Source organism: Cervus canadensis, chromosome 21, assembly GCF_019320065.1.
Source record: "Cervus canadensis isolate Bull #8, Minnesota chromosome 21, ASM1932006v1, whole genome shotgun sequence".
Taxonomy (NCBI): domain Eukaryota; kingdom Metazoa; phylum Chordata; class Mammalia; order Artiodactyla; family Cervidae; genus Cervus; species Cervus canadensis.
The window spans coordinates 13,327,306-13,342,738 of NC_057406.1; the positions used below are offsets into that span (position 1 = coordinate 13,327,306).

At 45.3% G+C, this 15,433-nt stretch overlaps 1 protein-coding gene across 4 annotated transcripts in view; it reads right to left on the minus strand.

The window, feature by feature from the left end:
* The window catches only part of CRACR2A (calcium release activated channel regulator 2A), a 153,813-nt gene that overhangs the window by 78,777 nt on the left and 59,603 nt on the right, over nucleotides 1-15,433 (minus strand). For all 4 annotated transcript variants that reach the window (XM_043439964.1, XM_043439965.1, XM_043439967.1 and 1 more), the window contains one exon: nucleotides 709-939. In XM_043439964.1, coding sequence (XP_043295899.1) covers nucleotides 709-906 — 198 coding nt within the window. In that variant the 5' untranslated portion in view covers nucleotides 907-939. The remainder of the gene's footprint in view (nucleotides 1-708; nucleotides 940-15,433) is intronic.

Below are 15,433 nucleotides of genomic sequence, written 5' to 3' on the forward strand. Positions count from 1 at the left end.
GTAATAAACACTACATTTCCTTCTCCATAACCCAGAATCGATAGATAGCTTTATGGCGCAGGGGACAGTAGATCTGAGTTTGGTTCAGTAACCCGGCCACAGAGCTGAGAGTCGCAGCACCTCGTGGGAGTGGCTTGAGCACAACTCAGACCTGCAAGTCAGTGCCTTTCCACCTGTGTTCCAGAAGGTTCTTCTCCATGTCTTCAAGAAACTTAAATTGCAACCACTATTTTCCACACTCCTAGGGAGTTACTGAGTCAGAGAAAACAGCCCCCAAGTCAGACAGCAAGTATAGACCCGAGAAAGAAAGCACCCATGAGACCTGGCTCCCAGGAGAGCCCGGGGTGCTGCCTCCTTCCAGGACAGAGTTAACGGCATCTTTTCTGTTGAAGGGCTTCCCTGGTGGCTCAGATAGTAAAGAGTCTGCCTGCAATACAGCAGACCTGAGATTGATCCCTGGGTTGGGAAGATCCCCTGGAGAAGGAAATGGCAGCCCACTCCAGTATTCTCGCCTGGGAAATTCCATGGACAGAGAAGCCTGGAGGGCTACAGTCCAAGGGGTCTCAAAGAGTCAGACACGACTAAGCGACTAACACTTTCACTTTCTGTTAAAGATGTCGCCTCCCAAGGGACAGGTCCCAACCCAAGAGAGGGAGACCCAGGCCCTTGGCATTCCAGGTGGGCAGGCCCAGCCCAGGGCCCCCTTACCTGCATATCTGCCCTGGCGATGAAGCCCTTGCCCTCGGTGTCACAGGTCTGAAAGAATTCCTGGGCCCTCCTCAGCATGGCCAGCTGAGTCCCCTCGCACGGCGGGTCATCCAGGGAGCCCAGGCAGGCCCCGCTCCCCTGGCGCCCCCGGCCAGATCCCCGGCGTCTGGAGACCATTCTCCCATCAATGGTGGCCATCCGGATTTGTCAATTTCTTCGTCTCTTCAGAACCTGAAGATGGAAGATGAGAGAGAGGCGTGGTGAGGATGGAAGGAGGCTGGAGAAGGATGTGGGGGTTGGCGAGAGGGAAGCAGAGAACCACTTACCCCTGTGCCTGTCTCTCTCTTCATTAGCATGAGCTCAGAACAAGGGAAATGCGCCATGATCACTAACAGATCAGCTGTCCCATCAAAGGAAGCAGACAAGATTGGGGTGGTGGGGGGGGGGCGGCTGGTGTGGGGGGAGAGTAGACGTTTCCAGATTGAAAGGAGGCGGCCAGAGAATTGAATCAACAAAAAGATTTAAATCAATAACAAAAATGTGGGTGCTGATAGATCAGTTATCATTTCTGGAGTGTTCCCCTGCAGGCAGGCACCACACCAAGATCCCTCTACACATTTCCCCACCCTCGAATGGAGGGATTTCAGTCCTGATGACCAGCAGTAGAGGAATATATTTGGGGTTGGGGCTTCCCTGGTGGCTCAGATGGTAAAGAATCTGCCTGCAATGCAGGAGACCTGGGTTCGATCCCCAGGCCGGAAAGACCCCCTAAAGGAGAGCATTACAACCCACTCCGGTATTCTTGCCTGGAGAATCCTATCAGTTCTATCAGTTTTTGTTCTATGCTTTCGGCATCTGTTATTAGGTACATTTGTGTTGGATTACTTTATTCTATTGATGAATCTTGCCTGGAGAATCCCATGGACAGAGGAGCCTGGCAGGCTATCATCCATGGGTTGCAGGGTCGGACACGACTGAAGCAATGTAGCATGCATGCATTGCTGAAAGAATTTTCAGTTCATGGCACAGGAAGAAGAAACCGAGGTGGAGCCTGGAAACCCAGTTATGTGTGTGTTCAGTTGCTCGGTCGTGTCTGACTCTTTGCGACCCCATGGACGATAGCCCGCCAGGCTTCTCTGTCCATGGGATTCTCCAGGCAAGATTTATCAACAGGATAAAGTAATCTAAACACAAATATACCTAGTAACAGATGCCAAAAGCAAATGCACAGAATAAGAACTGATAGAAATTCAAGAAGAACTAGACAAATCCACAACCACATTCAGATTTCAATATCCCTCTATCAATAATGAATAAAACAAGGAGACAGAAATCAGAAAGGATACAGAAGACTTGAGCCAAACTGTCAACTATTTTGACCTAATTGACATTAATAGAAAAATCTACCCAACAAAATCTGAATACACCTTTAAGTGTAACATGGAACATTTACCAAGACAGTCCATATTCTGGTCCACAAAACAAGACTCAACCAACCTAAAAGGATTCAGTCAAAAAGAGTATGTACTCTGACCTCACTGGAATTACATTAGAACAACAACAGAAAGACCTCTGGAAAATCACCAAATATGTGGAAACTATATAATGTTCTTCTGAAACCCAGGGCTCAAAGGAGAAATGTAAAGGGAATTTAAGAAGCATTTTGAACTAAATGAAACTAAAAGCTCAATATATCAAATTTTGTAGGATAGTGCTAAAGCAGTACTCAGGGAAAGATTTATAGCACTAAACACATATAAAAGCAAAGAAGAAAGGTCTTGGTCCAGCAGCCTCATCTTCTACCACTAGAAACTAGAAAAAGAAGAGCAAATTAAACTCAAAGTAAGGAGAAGAAATAACAATCAGAGCAGAAATCAATGAAATAGAAAACAATAGAGAAAAACAATGGAGAAAATCAATGAAACTAAAAGCTGGTACTTTAAGAAGATCAATAAAGAGAGAAGACACATATCACAGTATAAGGAATTTGAGATGACACCATTACACATTCTACAGACATTAAAAGGATAATAAGGGAAAATTATGAGCAAGTTTATGCCAATAATTTTATCAATTTAGATGAGATGGAGAAATTCCTTGAAATATCACACTAAATATCAAAGCTCGCTCAAGGAAAAATAAGTAACATGAATAATGCTTTATCTATTTCAAAAATTGAACTGACAGTTTAAAATCTTCCTACAGGAAAACTCTAGGCCCAGGTGGCTACACTGATGAATTCTACCAAATGCTAAAAGAAAAATTAATAGCAAGTCTATTCAAACTCTTCTGGAAGATTGAAGGATAGGAAATACTTTTTAACATATTCTATGAGGCCAGGATTACCCTGACACTCAAACTAGACAAAAACATTAAAAGAAAAGAAAAACAGGCCAAAAACCTTCATGAACATAGATGCAAGAATTCTTTAGGAAATTATAGCAGATTGAACCCAACACTGTATAAAAAGAATGATACATCCTGATTAAGTGGGGTTTTATCCCAGGAGTACAAGAATGGCTTAATATTTGAAAATTAACACCATAATTCACCACAGTAACAAATTTAAAAAGACAAACTTTTTGATCATCTGAATAGATGCAGAACAAGCATTTGACAAAATCTAACACCAACTTCTGGCAAAAACCCTCAGCAAACTAGAAATAGGAAGGAGTTTTCCCAATCTAAAAATGGGTATCTACCAAAAAAAGTGACAGTTAAAATTATACTTGGTGTAGAACCAAATACTTTTGCCCTATGATCAAGAAAAAGACAAGAATGCTGTCTCACTACTTCTATCCAACATTGTTGTTAGCATCTCGCCAGTTTGATGAGACAAGAAAAGAAATAAAAAGCACCCAGATTGGAAAGCAGGAAGTAAAATTATCTTTATTCTCAGACAACTTGAGTGTCTAGTAGGAAATCTGATGAAATTCACAGAAAGCTGCCAGAACTAACATGTGACTTTGACAAGTTTAAAGATACATACTCTCTATACAAAAATCAATTGTGCTTCTGTATGTCCGCAACAAAAAGCTGAAATTGAAATGAAAACATCATTTACAGTAGCATCAAAAATATGAAATGCTTATGGATATATCTGAGAAAAAATATGTAATACTCATAGATGGAGAGCTACAAAATATTGATGAGAGAATTTAAAGAAGACCAAAATCAGTGGAAAGAGTTGAATGTACATGAACTGAAAGACTCAATCCTGTTAAGATGTTATTTCTCCCTAAATCCATCCATAGATTCATCTCAATCCCAATCAAAATCCCAGCGGGTTTTGTAGAAACTGACAACCTCATCTAAAATTCATATGAAAATGCAAAGGACCTAGAAGAGCCAAAACAACTTCAAAAAAAGAAAAACAAAGTTGCAAGAAGAACACTACCAGATTTCAAAACATTCTGAGTCTGCAGTCATGAAGACAGTGTAATATTGGTATAAAGACAGAAAAGTAAATAGATAAATGAAACAGAACAGAAGATCCAGAAATAGACCTGTATATAGAACTAATTTTTTTGCAAAGGCAGTTCAGCAGAGGAAGTATAATCCTTTTAGCAAATGGTACTGGAATAATCGGATATTCATTTGCAAAAAGGAATTTCAGTTCATACCTTATCCCATATACTAAGATTTACTCAAAACAGATCATAGAACTAAATGGAAAATCTAAAAATACTAAACTTCAAGAAGAAAACATCTTTGTGACCTTGGCTTAAAGTCAAATATTTCTTAGGTACAGTAGCAATAGCATAATTCCTTTAAAAGAAACCCTGATAAATTGGACTTTATAAAAGTTTCAAATTTCTGCTCTTTGAAAGATACCATTTAAGCTCCACAGAGATAAATATTTGCAAATCATGTATCTGACAGAGAATTTTGATCCAGAATATATAAAGAACCCTCAGAACTTATTAATCGAAAATAAACAACTCAGTTTTTTAATGGACAAACATTTGAACTGGTGCTTCACCAAATAAGATATATTGATATCAAATAATTGCATAAAAATGTTCAGCATTATTAGTCATAAGGGAAATGCAATTTAACACCATAATGAAAGGCCACTATACACTTACTAGAATGTCTGAAACAAAAAAGATTGACCAAGTCTTGGCAAAGATATGGGGTGATGGGATGGAATATTCAAATGCTGCTGGTGAGAATGTACACAAATGTACAACCCCTTTGGAAAACATTCTGTGGTTTCCTAAAAAAGTCAAACAAACTTGTACCATCCTAAATATTTGCTAACAGAATAAAAGCATATGTCTGTACAAAGACTTGTCCACGAGGTTCACAGAAGCTTTATTCATAGCAGCCAAAACCAGTCGAAATATTCATCAACATGTGAGTGGGTAAAACTGTAATGTAAACACACAATGGGATGCTACTCAGCTTTGAAAGGAGAGGACTATTGTTCCAAGGAACAAACTGTATTGAATTTCAATCATGTGAACGAAAGAAGTTGGATGGAAATAGTGCACCCTATTTGATTCCATTTATATAAAATTATGAAAAAAGATGACTAACCTATAGTGATAGGAAAGAGATAAGGGAGGGTGGGAGAAGGTGAAAAGCAGGAATGGCAAATGGGCAAGAGGAAACTTTTGGTTGTGTAGATGTGTTCGAAATCTTAATTGCTGTGGTGGTCTCATGGAGAAACACATATACATAGAGACACTCATGCACATATATACATACATGTATATACAAACACGGGCTTCCCTGGTGGCTCAGTGGTAAAGAACCTGCCTGCAATGCAGGAGACATGGGTTCAATTCCTAGGTCTGGAAGAACCCCTGGAGGAGGAAATGCAACCCACTCTAGTACTATTGCTTGGAGAATCCCACGGACAGAGGAGCTTGGTGGGCTGCGGTCCATGGGGTCCCAAAGAGTCGGACACGACTGAGCGACTGAACAACAACTATATGTCAATAGTTCAACAGATCTATTTAAATATATATATATATATAAATATATATATATATAGGCCAGCCAACCCCTTCTCATGCTTCCCAGAATTTGCAAATCTTACGCCACCTGCTGTGTTTATTCCCAGAATCCTGACTCCTCCTTTGACCTTCAACTCTGGCAAGCCGGAAATGCCTGAAAATTCAGCAGTTTCCCTGCGAAAACCCCCAGTCACATAGTGTAGGAGCTAAATGAACATGGGGAGGAGGGGAGCAAGGCAGACCCCCTTCTGCAGACACTTGCCCCAGTCAGATGCATAAGTTCGTCTCCTTTCTCCTCTGACTTGGCCAGCAATCTTCCCACAGCATCTGCGGGGTTCCCAAGGGGAAGAGAAGACAAAGCCACAGAAGTGCTTCTGCTTTCATTTCCAAATAGAATGGAAGGCCTGCGATGGGCTGGGCCATCTCACTTTTGGTGGAAGCCTGGTGATGCTCTGGCCCGGGACTGAACACAGCTTCCTGTCTCCAGGATGCTTCAGGCCACCAGGCAGTAACCCCGTAAGAGAGAAAAGATATGTGTGTTAGTTGCTCAGTCCTGTCCAACTCTATGTGACACCATGGACGATAGCCCTCCAGGTTCTTCTTCCCTGGGGTTTTCTAGGCAAGAATATTGGAGTAGGTTGCATTCCCTTCTCCAGAAGATTCTCCTGACCCAGGAATCAAACCTGGGTCTCCCCCACAGCAGACAGATTCTTCACTGTCTGAGACACCAGAGGAGCCCCCATAAGAGGGAAAGTGGTGGGATATGGCCCAAAGGCAATGGACAAAGTCTGTTACCATCATAAAGGGAAAAGAGAACCCATTCTTATCTGCCCGTCTCCATCAGAGCCTGCAGACGGCCGTTCTTCCTCCAGACTTGCTCCATGAAAGCCTTCATACACAGACGGAAATTATCCAGCCCTCTTATATTTCCAGAAGCATCTCCCAGACTTCCAAAGTGATTCACAGCTCAGTAATGGCTGTAATCAGAACATTCACAGACCAAGCCTGAATCCTCTCTGAAGGCTCTGAGCCCCTTCCCTGTTACTCTGGGCTCCTCAGAAATGGAGCATGTTGGTACCCCCTCTCCACCATGCCAGAGGCAGACTTCAGAGTCACCCTGACCTCCCTTGAAGCTCTCCTGCCGCAGACAGGTAGACCAAGAGTCCCACAGCATCTTCAGGATCTGATCAGATCCTATTAATTACCCAGACTCCAGTGGAGGAATATTCTATATGCAGCAGTGATCCAGTACTCTTGTCCGGAGAATCCCGTGGACAGAGGAGCCCTGGCTGGCTACAGTCCATGGGATTGCAGGGGTCAGACACGACCTGGCGACTGAAACTCCACCACCTCTGCCCACTTGTCAATGACTAACTTCATGTTGCCAGCATCACAGGGAGGCAGATGGGCCAGTCATGTCGAGCTGTGGGGGTGCTGGAGGGCTGCTGAGCAAAAGGCAGCTGCAGCCAGAGAGGGTGTGAAAAGCTCAGGGGGCCTGGTTCTCACCCGCCCCTGGGAGGGAGCAAGTGGAGGAATAATTGAGAAGGCATCAGACGGGAGCTGTGTCAGTTTCCTAGGGCCATTTTGCAATAGAGGACCAAAAACCGAGTGGCTTAAACAACAGGAACGTATTCCCTTATATTCTGAGGGCCAATCCTGAGTGTCTCAGAGTGGGCTGTGCTCCCTTTTGACAGGGACAAAGCTGGTGATGAAAGTTAATCTCACCAGGGGACTGTAAGTAGAAAAAAATATGAGCAACCCCTGTAAGTTAATGATCTCTCAAGAAAGCAGGTTTGCTTAACCACAAAACCAAGCAGACTTGCTTAGCAACAAAATCATTCGACAGAAGACATGCCTCCAAACAATAAAACAATGGCGGCATAAGCCCCACATCCCGCCCAGGAGCTTAGTAAATTAATAATCCCTAGGACATGCTCTCTGCACACATTTGGTGGAAAGTCACTCATTGTATAGAGACCTGAAATAATATTTTTTTGGCTCGACCATGTCGGGACAAGAAAACTCCCCTTCCCAACCTAGAGGAGGAGTTGATGGAAGTGTGATGGCTACTCAAGGGTGAGGAATAAAGTGGCCTTTTTCCCCTCCCTATTTTTCCTTTGATTATAAAACTATAGCCCGCTAAGTTCTTGGGTGCGGCACTCTCCCACCCATCCACTTGTAAGCCGCACAAGTGTCCTATTCTAATAAGTCCCTTCTCATCTATCAATTTACCTCCTGCTGAATTCTTTCCACCTAGAGACAGGTACAGATGTGAGAGCTGGACCATAAAGAAGGCGGAGTGCCAAAGAATTGATGCTTTCAAACTGTGATGCTGGAGAAGACTCCTGAGAGTCCCTTGGACAGCAAGGAGATCAAACCAGTCAATGCTAAAGGAAATCAACCCTGAATATTCATTGGAAGGACTGATGCTGGAGCTGAAGCTCCAATACTTTGACCACCGGATACGAAGAGCTGACTCATTGGAAAAGACCCTGATGCTGGGAAAGATTGAGGGCAGGAGGAGAAGGGGGCAGCAGAGGATGAGATGGTTGGATGGCATCATCGATTCAATGGACATGACTCTGAGTAAACTCCAGGAAATAGTGAAGGACAGGGAAGCCTGGTGTGCTGCAGTCCATGGGGTCCCAAAGAGTCAGACATGATTTATCGACTGAACAAGAGACATAAAGGACCGGAGCTCTTCAGAGCACCCCGAAATACCACCTAGCGGTTTCACTCTGAGACTCCGGGCAGGACTTTTCCTGCCTCTTCCCAGTGCTGGCAGCCAGCCTGGAGTCCTTGGTTCTTAGCTGCATCTCTCCTCTGATCTCTGCCCCCATCACCACAAGGCCTCTCCCTTCCACATCTGCTCCTATCAGCTTTCTGTCTTACATAACCAGTCTTGATTAAGGGCCCACCCTAATAACTTCATTTCAACTTCGCTAATTGCCCTACAATCACCCTAATTCCAAATGGCTCAGAAGTTTTAAAAAAAAAATGCCTGCAATGAAGGAGATACAGCTTCAATCCCTGGGTTGGAAAGATCCCCTGGAGGAGGATATGGCAACCCACTCCAGTGTTCTTGACTGGGAAACCCCATGGACAGAAGAGCCTGGTGGGCTACAGTCCATGGGATCACAAAAAGAGTCAGACATGACTGAGCGACTTAACACACACACAGGCTACTTTGAAATCAGGTCACAATCCAGGGTCCTGGGGGTTAACACTTCAATGTGTCTTTTGGGGACACAACTCAAGTCCTAAGAGATGGTATCTTAGGAGACCCTGAGACAGGGATTTGGGTGAAAGGGGCTAGTTTGTGAGGGACGGAAACATTGTCCGGGGAGTAGAAAGTGAGGGCGGCCTGTGAGAGGCACCTTTTCCAGCCAACTATGCGGGAAGATGCCAAGGGCTGCTGGAACCTCCCAGGAACTTGGGGATAGACCACAGTGTGGTGATCCAAACCCTGGCCAAGGAAATGGATTCCTTGTATGTCAACCCCTCTCGATCACGGGGAGCTGCCCCTGAGGATGTCAGCCCCCAGCACTCCAGGGGCCATATGTGGAGTCTCTGGAGAAAACTCCCCAGACAAAGGGGCAACCAGAAGTGGCCAGAGGACTTGAAAATGGTCAACACCACCCCTCCCATGATGTGGGCTGGGCACCAACAGTATCTGGAACCTAGAAAACGGGGGAAAGGGGAGTCTCTAGGCCACCCACCTGCCAATCAGACACGTCCAACCTCAGTTTCCCCATCTGTAAGACGCAGGTGACAGTACTTACCTCCTGTGAGGACCAGGCAACGTAAAAACACGTAGAACACTTGGAAATGATGACGAGCACACAGTAAGTGGTTGGTAAGGGTGAATGAACTCTCACAATCATTTCTAGGGCATTTTCAGTATTATTCTTTCTAGTTCGAATGAGATGACTCCTTGGAAGGTGATAAGATAATGAAAGATGTATAAACTCCTAATGATGCTAATTATCCTTTTCAGTTGCAAAAGAACTTACCCTTCCATCCTCCCCTCTCCATTGTGATCCAGTGAAGCTGTCAGAACTGGCTGTCCTTTCTTCCTTTCATTACTGAGCATCTCAGACTCAGAGAGATGACCTGCATGACCTGTCTGGGGTCATCAAGCCAAGCTGAGATTCAAACTTACCACCCCTGAGAGTAAGAGAAGACCACAGCAGCAACCTGGGGCTCTGTTTGTTTTCTAGGACTCAGCAAAGGGCAGTCTTCAGATCCTTCTCCCTCCTGAAAGATTACCTCACAGCTTGCTCTAGCTTTCAGCATTGTACATGCCTTTAGGGCCCAACTCTAAGTCTTCCTCCTCCGAGAAGTCTTCCCTGACCACTTGGTCTGCATTGCCTTGGCCTCTGAGTACTTACTCTTTCATGCTTTATGCATTAGAACACACTGCTTGGTCTGGTTGGCTAGATTTTCAAGTGACATGATATGTCTAATTTCTTCCACAAAGACAAAAGCCCTATTAATAAATCCTAGTAGGTATGGAATTGATATATGGTCATTTAAATGAACAAATTCCCAGCCTGGTACTTTGCATATGACAGGTGTTCAATAGGTGTGTGTTGGCTTCCTAACTGGCCCTGGAGAGTGAGGATAAGTATTAAGAAGGATAAGTATTGGTGGTGCGTGTGCATGTGTTCAATTGCAAAGTTGTGTCTGACTCTTTGTGACCCCATGGACTGTAGCCCACCAGGCTGTCGTAATCTTGCCTGGGAAATCCACCATAGGATTTCCCAGGCAAGAATACTGGAGTGGGTTGCCATTTCCTTCTCCAGGGGATCTTCCCAATGCAGGGATCAAACCCCCATCTCTCGCACTGGCAGAAAGGTTCTTGGCCACTGAGCAACCAGGGAAGCCCAAGCATTGGTGGCACAAGGAGCAAGATCTATCTGGCCTTTGTGCCTGGTTTCTGGTGCAGAGCTCCAAAAACCCTCAGAATTTCCTGTGCTAAAGAAGAGTCTTTTGTTATTTATGATAAGCCCCTTTCAACCACACCTGAGTTCAAGCTAAGGCGTGACTTTGAGTGGGTTTCAGGATGGGGGCTGGTGGCCAGACAAATCAACTATGGGATTAGAAATGTTGACTGGAAAAAAAAATGCATGGCCTAAAAGTTGAGAACTATATTTTATACAAGGAGACTGCTAAAGACTCCAGCCCTGGAAAACAGTCTCTCAGATCACTCTGTCTCAAAGAGGCAAGGGAGGAGCCAGGGTACACAGGAGTTCTTGCTGAAAAAAAATAAAACTTACAGTCAAAGATGAAAAGATTACTGCTAATCACACACACACTCACAAAACCCCCAGACATTTCAAGTTAATGAATTTAGCCCTTTTCTACCATCTGAGAAGATGCAAGAGATGGGCTCATTGAAATTATCCCTTTGATATGCCTCTTAACTGTCTAGGGCCAGTATCCTGGTTTTTCTCCCTCCTGAATACCCTCAGGGTGCCCCACAGGGAGCCGCTGCTGTGGCTGCTGACCTGATGGTTGCAATATGATGACTTGATGGTTGTTAACCGAAATGGCAGGTGACATTTTTTATTCACAGCAGGTTGGAATGTCAACCCCACCCCAAACCTCCAGGAAGGAGAGAGAGGCTGGAGCTTGACTTAGTCACTTGTGGCTAATGATTTAATCAATTCTGCCAATGTAAAGAAGCCCCAACAGATGGGGTTCCGGGGGACCTGGAGGATCTTAGGATCTTTCCCTTACCCTGGGCATCTCTTCCATCTGACTACTCCCCAGTTGTATCCTTTGTAACAAAGGGTGGTAAATTAAGGCACTTTCCTGAATTCTGTGCACTCTTCTAGAGTTAATGAACTTGAGGAGGGGATTGTGGAAAATTTGTGGTGGGTCAGACATATGGGGGTATATGGTCAGGACCCCCCACAGTGGCTACTCTCTTGCTCTCTGCAGATCCCCTTCTCAACCAGTCCCTGTTACACCCACACCGACTCACAGGACTGACCTTCCCTCTTACTGTTGTTGTTCAGTCGCTAAGTCATGTCTGACTCTCTGCGACCCTATGGACTGCAGCATGCCAGCCTCCCCTGTCCTTCACTATTCCCAGAGTCTGCTCAAACTCACCCATTGAGTCAGTGATGCTACCTAACCACCTCATCGTCCGCTGCCCCTTCTCCTTTGCCTTCGATCTCTCCCGGCGTCAGGGTCTTTTCCATTACTAATTGCCCCCTGCTCCTCTCCAGTAGCATACTGGATACCTTTCAACTTGGGCAGCTCATCTTCTGGTGTCATAGATTTTTGCCTTTTCATACTGTTCATGGGGTTCTCGCCGCAAGAGTACTGGAGTGGTTTGCCATACCCTCCTCTAGTGGACCACAATTTGTCAGAACTCTCCACTAGGATTCACCTGTCTTGAGTGGGGCTTCATTGTCAATTCAATTCTGAGATTAACGCAGACCCCACAGGGTAAAGGCTCACAAGCCCTCAGAATTGAATTGACAATCCCAGGGCACACATTTGGTGCTGGAAATAGTGTTAGAAAAAAAGATACCACAATATTTCACAGCCAGTTCTCTGTGGAGGGTGGGGGAGAGCCTCGATTTGCAGCTTCTGCCTGTTGCTATGGTGTCAATCTTCCCACCATGGGTGATGTCAACCTACCAACCATCAGCTCTTGAAAAGAAAGGAAAATGGTGAGGCTACAGTTTCTGCCCAGGGTCTCCCAAGAGGGTGATCTATGAATCCCCACTGCCTACACAGGTGACAATGGCTGATGACTCTTTAGATTGTATTCCCTGCCTGAGACTTAAAGGTTAGTGTATATTTAAGATCCCCCTTCAGTTCAGTCCCTCAGTCGTGTCTGACTCTTTGCAACCCCACAGACTGCAGCACACCAGGCTTCCTGTCCATCACCAACTCCCGGAGCTTACTCAAACTCATGTCCATTGAGTCGGTGATGCCATCCAGCCAACTCATCCTTTGTTGTCCCCTCCTCCTCCCACCTTCAATCTTTCCCAGCATCAGAGTCTTTTCAAATGAGTCAGTTCTTCACATCAGGTGGCCAAAGGATTGGAGTTTCAGCATCAGCATGAGTCCTTCCAATGAATGTTCAGGACTGATCTCCTTTAGGATGGACTGGTTGGATCTCCTTGCAGTCCAAGGGACTCTCAAGAGTCTTCTCCAACACCACAGTTCAAAAGCATCAATTCTTCAGCACTCACCTTTCTTTATAGTCCAACTCTCACATCCATACAAGACCACTGGAAAAACCATAGCTTTGACTAGACGGACCTTTGTTGGTTAAGTAATGTCTCTGCTTTTTAATATGCTGTCTAGTTTGGTCATCACTTTTCTTCCAAGAGGTGAGTGTCTTTTACTTTCATGGCTGCAGTCATCGTCTGCAGTGATTTTGGAGTCCCAACAAATAAAGTCTGTTACCGTTTCCATTATTTCCCCATCTATTTGCCATGAAGTGATGGGACCAGATGCCAGGATCTTAGTTTCCTGACTGCTGAGTTTTAAGCCAACTTTTTCACTCTCCTCTTTCACTTTCATCTTTAGTTCTTCTTCGCTTTCTGCCATAAGGGTTGTGTCATCTGCACATCTGAGGTTACTGATATTTCTCCCGGCAATCTTGATTCCAGCTTGGGCTTCCTCCAGTCCAGCATTTCTCATGATGTACTCTGCATATAAGTTAAATCCCCCTCAGCACCTGGGAAAATGTGCTTTTCCCAAGCTTCAGAGTCTCACAGGTGGCCTGCCCATCGTTTATGCCTGTGCCCCCTCCTTGCCCCACAGCCCTGGGCAGACCCTCTGGCGGGACCAGGACATAGATGAACAAAGATGATGCTTCCTCACCACCCGCTGTTCAAGATTAAAATATTTAGCTCAGGACCCAGGCCAGTCTGGAAAGGAGAGTTTCCCTGTTGCATATCAGATTATTCTTTACTTCTTCAACACACAGTATCAGGGGGCTTCAGACAGTCACCCCATCTTTTCCAGTAGGCTTTTACTGCAGTGGGTAAGATTACATCAGGTCCAAGGCCACAAACAGGTTACTCCACCTCTCTGAGTCCCTCTATCATCACCTATACAATGAAGGCATGAGTAGAACCTTATGGGTGTCAGCTCCTGTTATTATTCTTATCATTTTGTTGTTGTTGTTGTTTAGTTGCTCAGTTGTGTCTGACTCCTGTGACCCAGTGGATTGTAGCCCATCAGGCTCCTCTATCCATAGGATTTCCCAGTGAGAATACTGGAGTGGGTTGCCATTTCCTTCTCCAGGGGATCTTCCCGACCCAGGGATCGAACCCGCATCTCCTGCACTGGTTGGCTGATTACCAGTGAGCCACCAGGGAAGTCCATTCTTATCATGATGGAACCCCAATTGGCTTCCTCCACCCCTGATAGAATTCTAACAAATAAACTCACAAACAAAAAAGCAACACAACGACAAAACACACTACTGAAAAGACACAGTCAAGAAGCGCTGAAATCTACCACTGAAGGCCCCGCGGGAGAGCCCCGTATGGTGTGAGCTCACCCTCCCAGGCCACTGCGAAGGACGCCTGCCCCAGCAGCCCATTTAAAGGGGCAGGTTTACGGGAACACCTGTGAGCGGGCGACTCGCCACTCTGCCTGCTGTGCCTTATGCAACTGCTACATCGCACCTCCTCTTCCCTCGAATTAGGTCCAATTTCCTCTTCCACCTCAAGGGAGACAGGGAACAGCTGTCTCTACCGCTGTAAAACAGCTCTCCCAAGTCTGGACAGCTAATGCTCAACAGCCCCGCTCACACTTGTCTTGCTCTATTATAAGATACATTAAAGGCCTTGATAATGGTTTGGGGTCTCCATGAGATGGCTGCTGTTCACCCCCATTCTTCTCATAATTAGTGGTTGTAAACCACTTTGAAGATAAAAGGCGTTTTATAGGAGCTAAGTCTTGTTATGATTAGTCTTCCAATATTTCCTCGCTGATGAGCACATCAAAGCCAACCATGGGCTCAGCATGAGATCTGGTGGTTAATTAGATGTATTTCAAGGCGGCTGGTATATATTAAAGACATCGCTGCAAAATGTATCAACATTAAAAAAATGCCTGCTTTCTTCCCAACAGAATAAGCTCTCTCCAAAGTGCTGATGCCGGCCAGACAGGCAAAGACCAAGAACTAATATATCTTCTGATCTCGAGAGAGAATGACTGGATAACGGCACCTGGCTTTGTGTAATATCTCTATTGTTGTCAAGAAGGTTCTGGGCCCCCGACTTATTTCACTTTGTTTTCACAATCATTCTGTGATACGGGCAAGTTAACAGGATCCCCATTTGGCCGATGAGGAAGCTGCAAAGTGGTTTTAGAGGCAGAGGCATCAGTGTGGTACAGCTGAACACAGTTATGGGTGCAGTTACCCGGGCAGCACTACAGATGCTCCACCCACATCCCTTCCAACATTTGTGCACTACCCAACCCCCTCCACTGCCCCCAACCTTTGCTCTAGCTCCCTGCACCCGTGACTCTTAGAAGGCCGACCCCTGAACTTCTGGAGTTGCTTTGTCTTATGGGCAGAGCCAGGAGTGCCTGAAGTTTCCCAGTCACCCCTAAACATCCCTCAGCCAATGCCTGCCTGGTGCGGAAGTGGGGAAGCCCATTTCCCAGTCTCCAGCTGGCATGATTTTGAGTTGGATTTACACTTTCATGGAGCCAGGCTGAGGCTAGACCTCCATCCCACACCAAACTCCTAGCTTCTTCCTCTCTCCTGTCCTGTG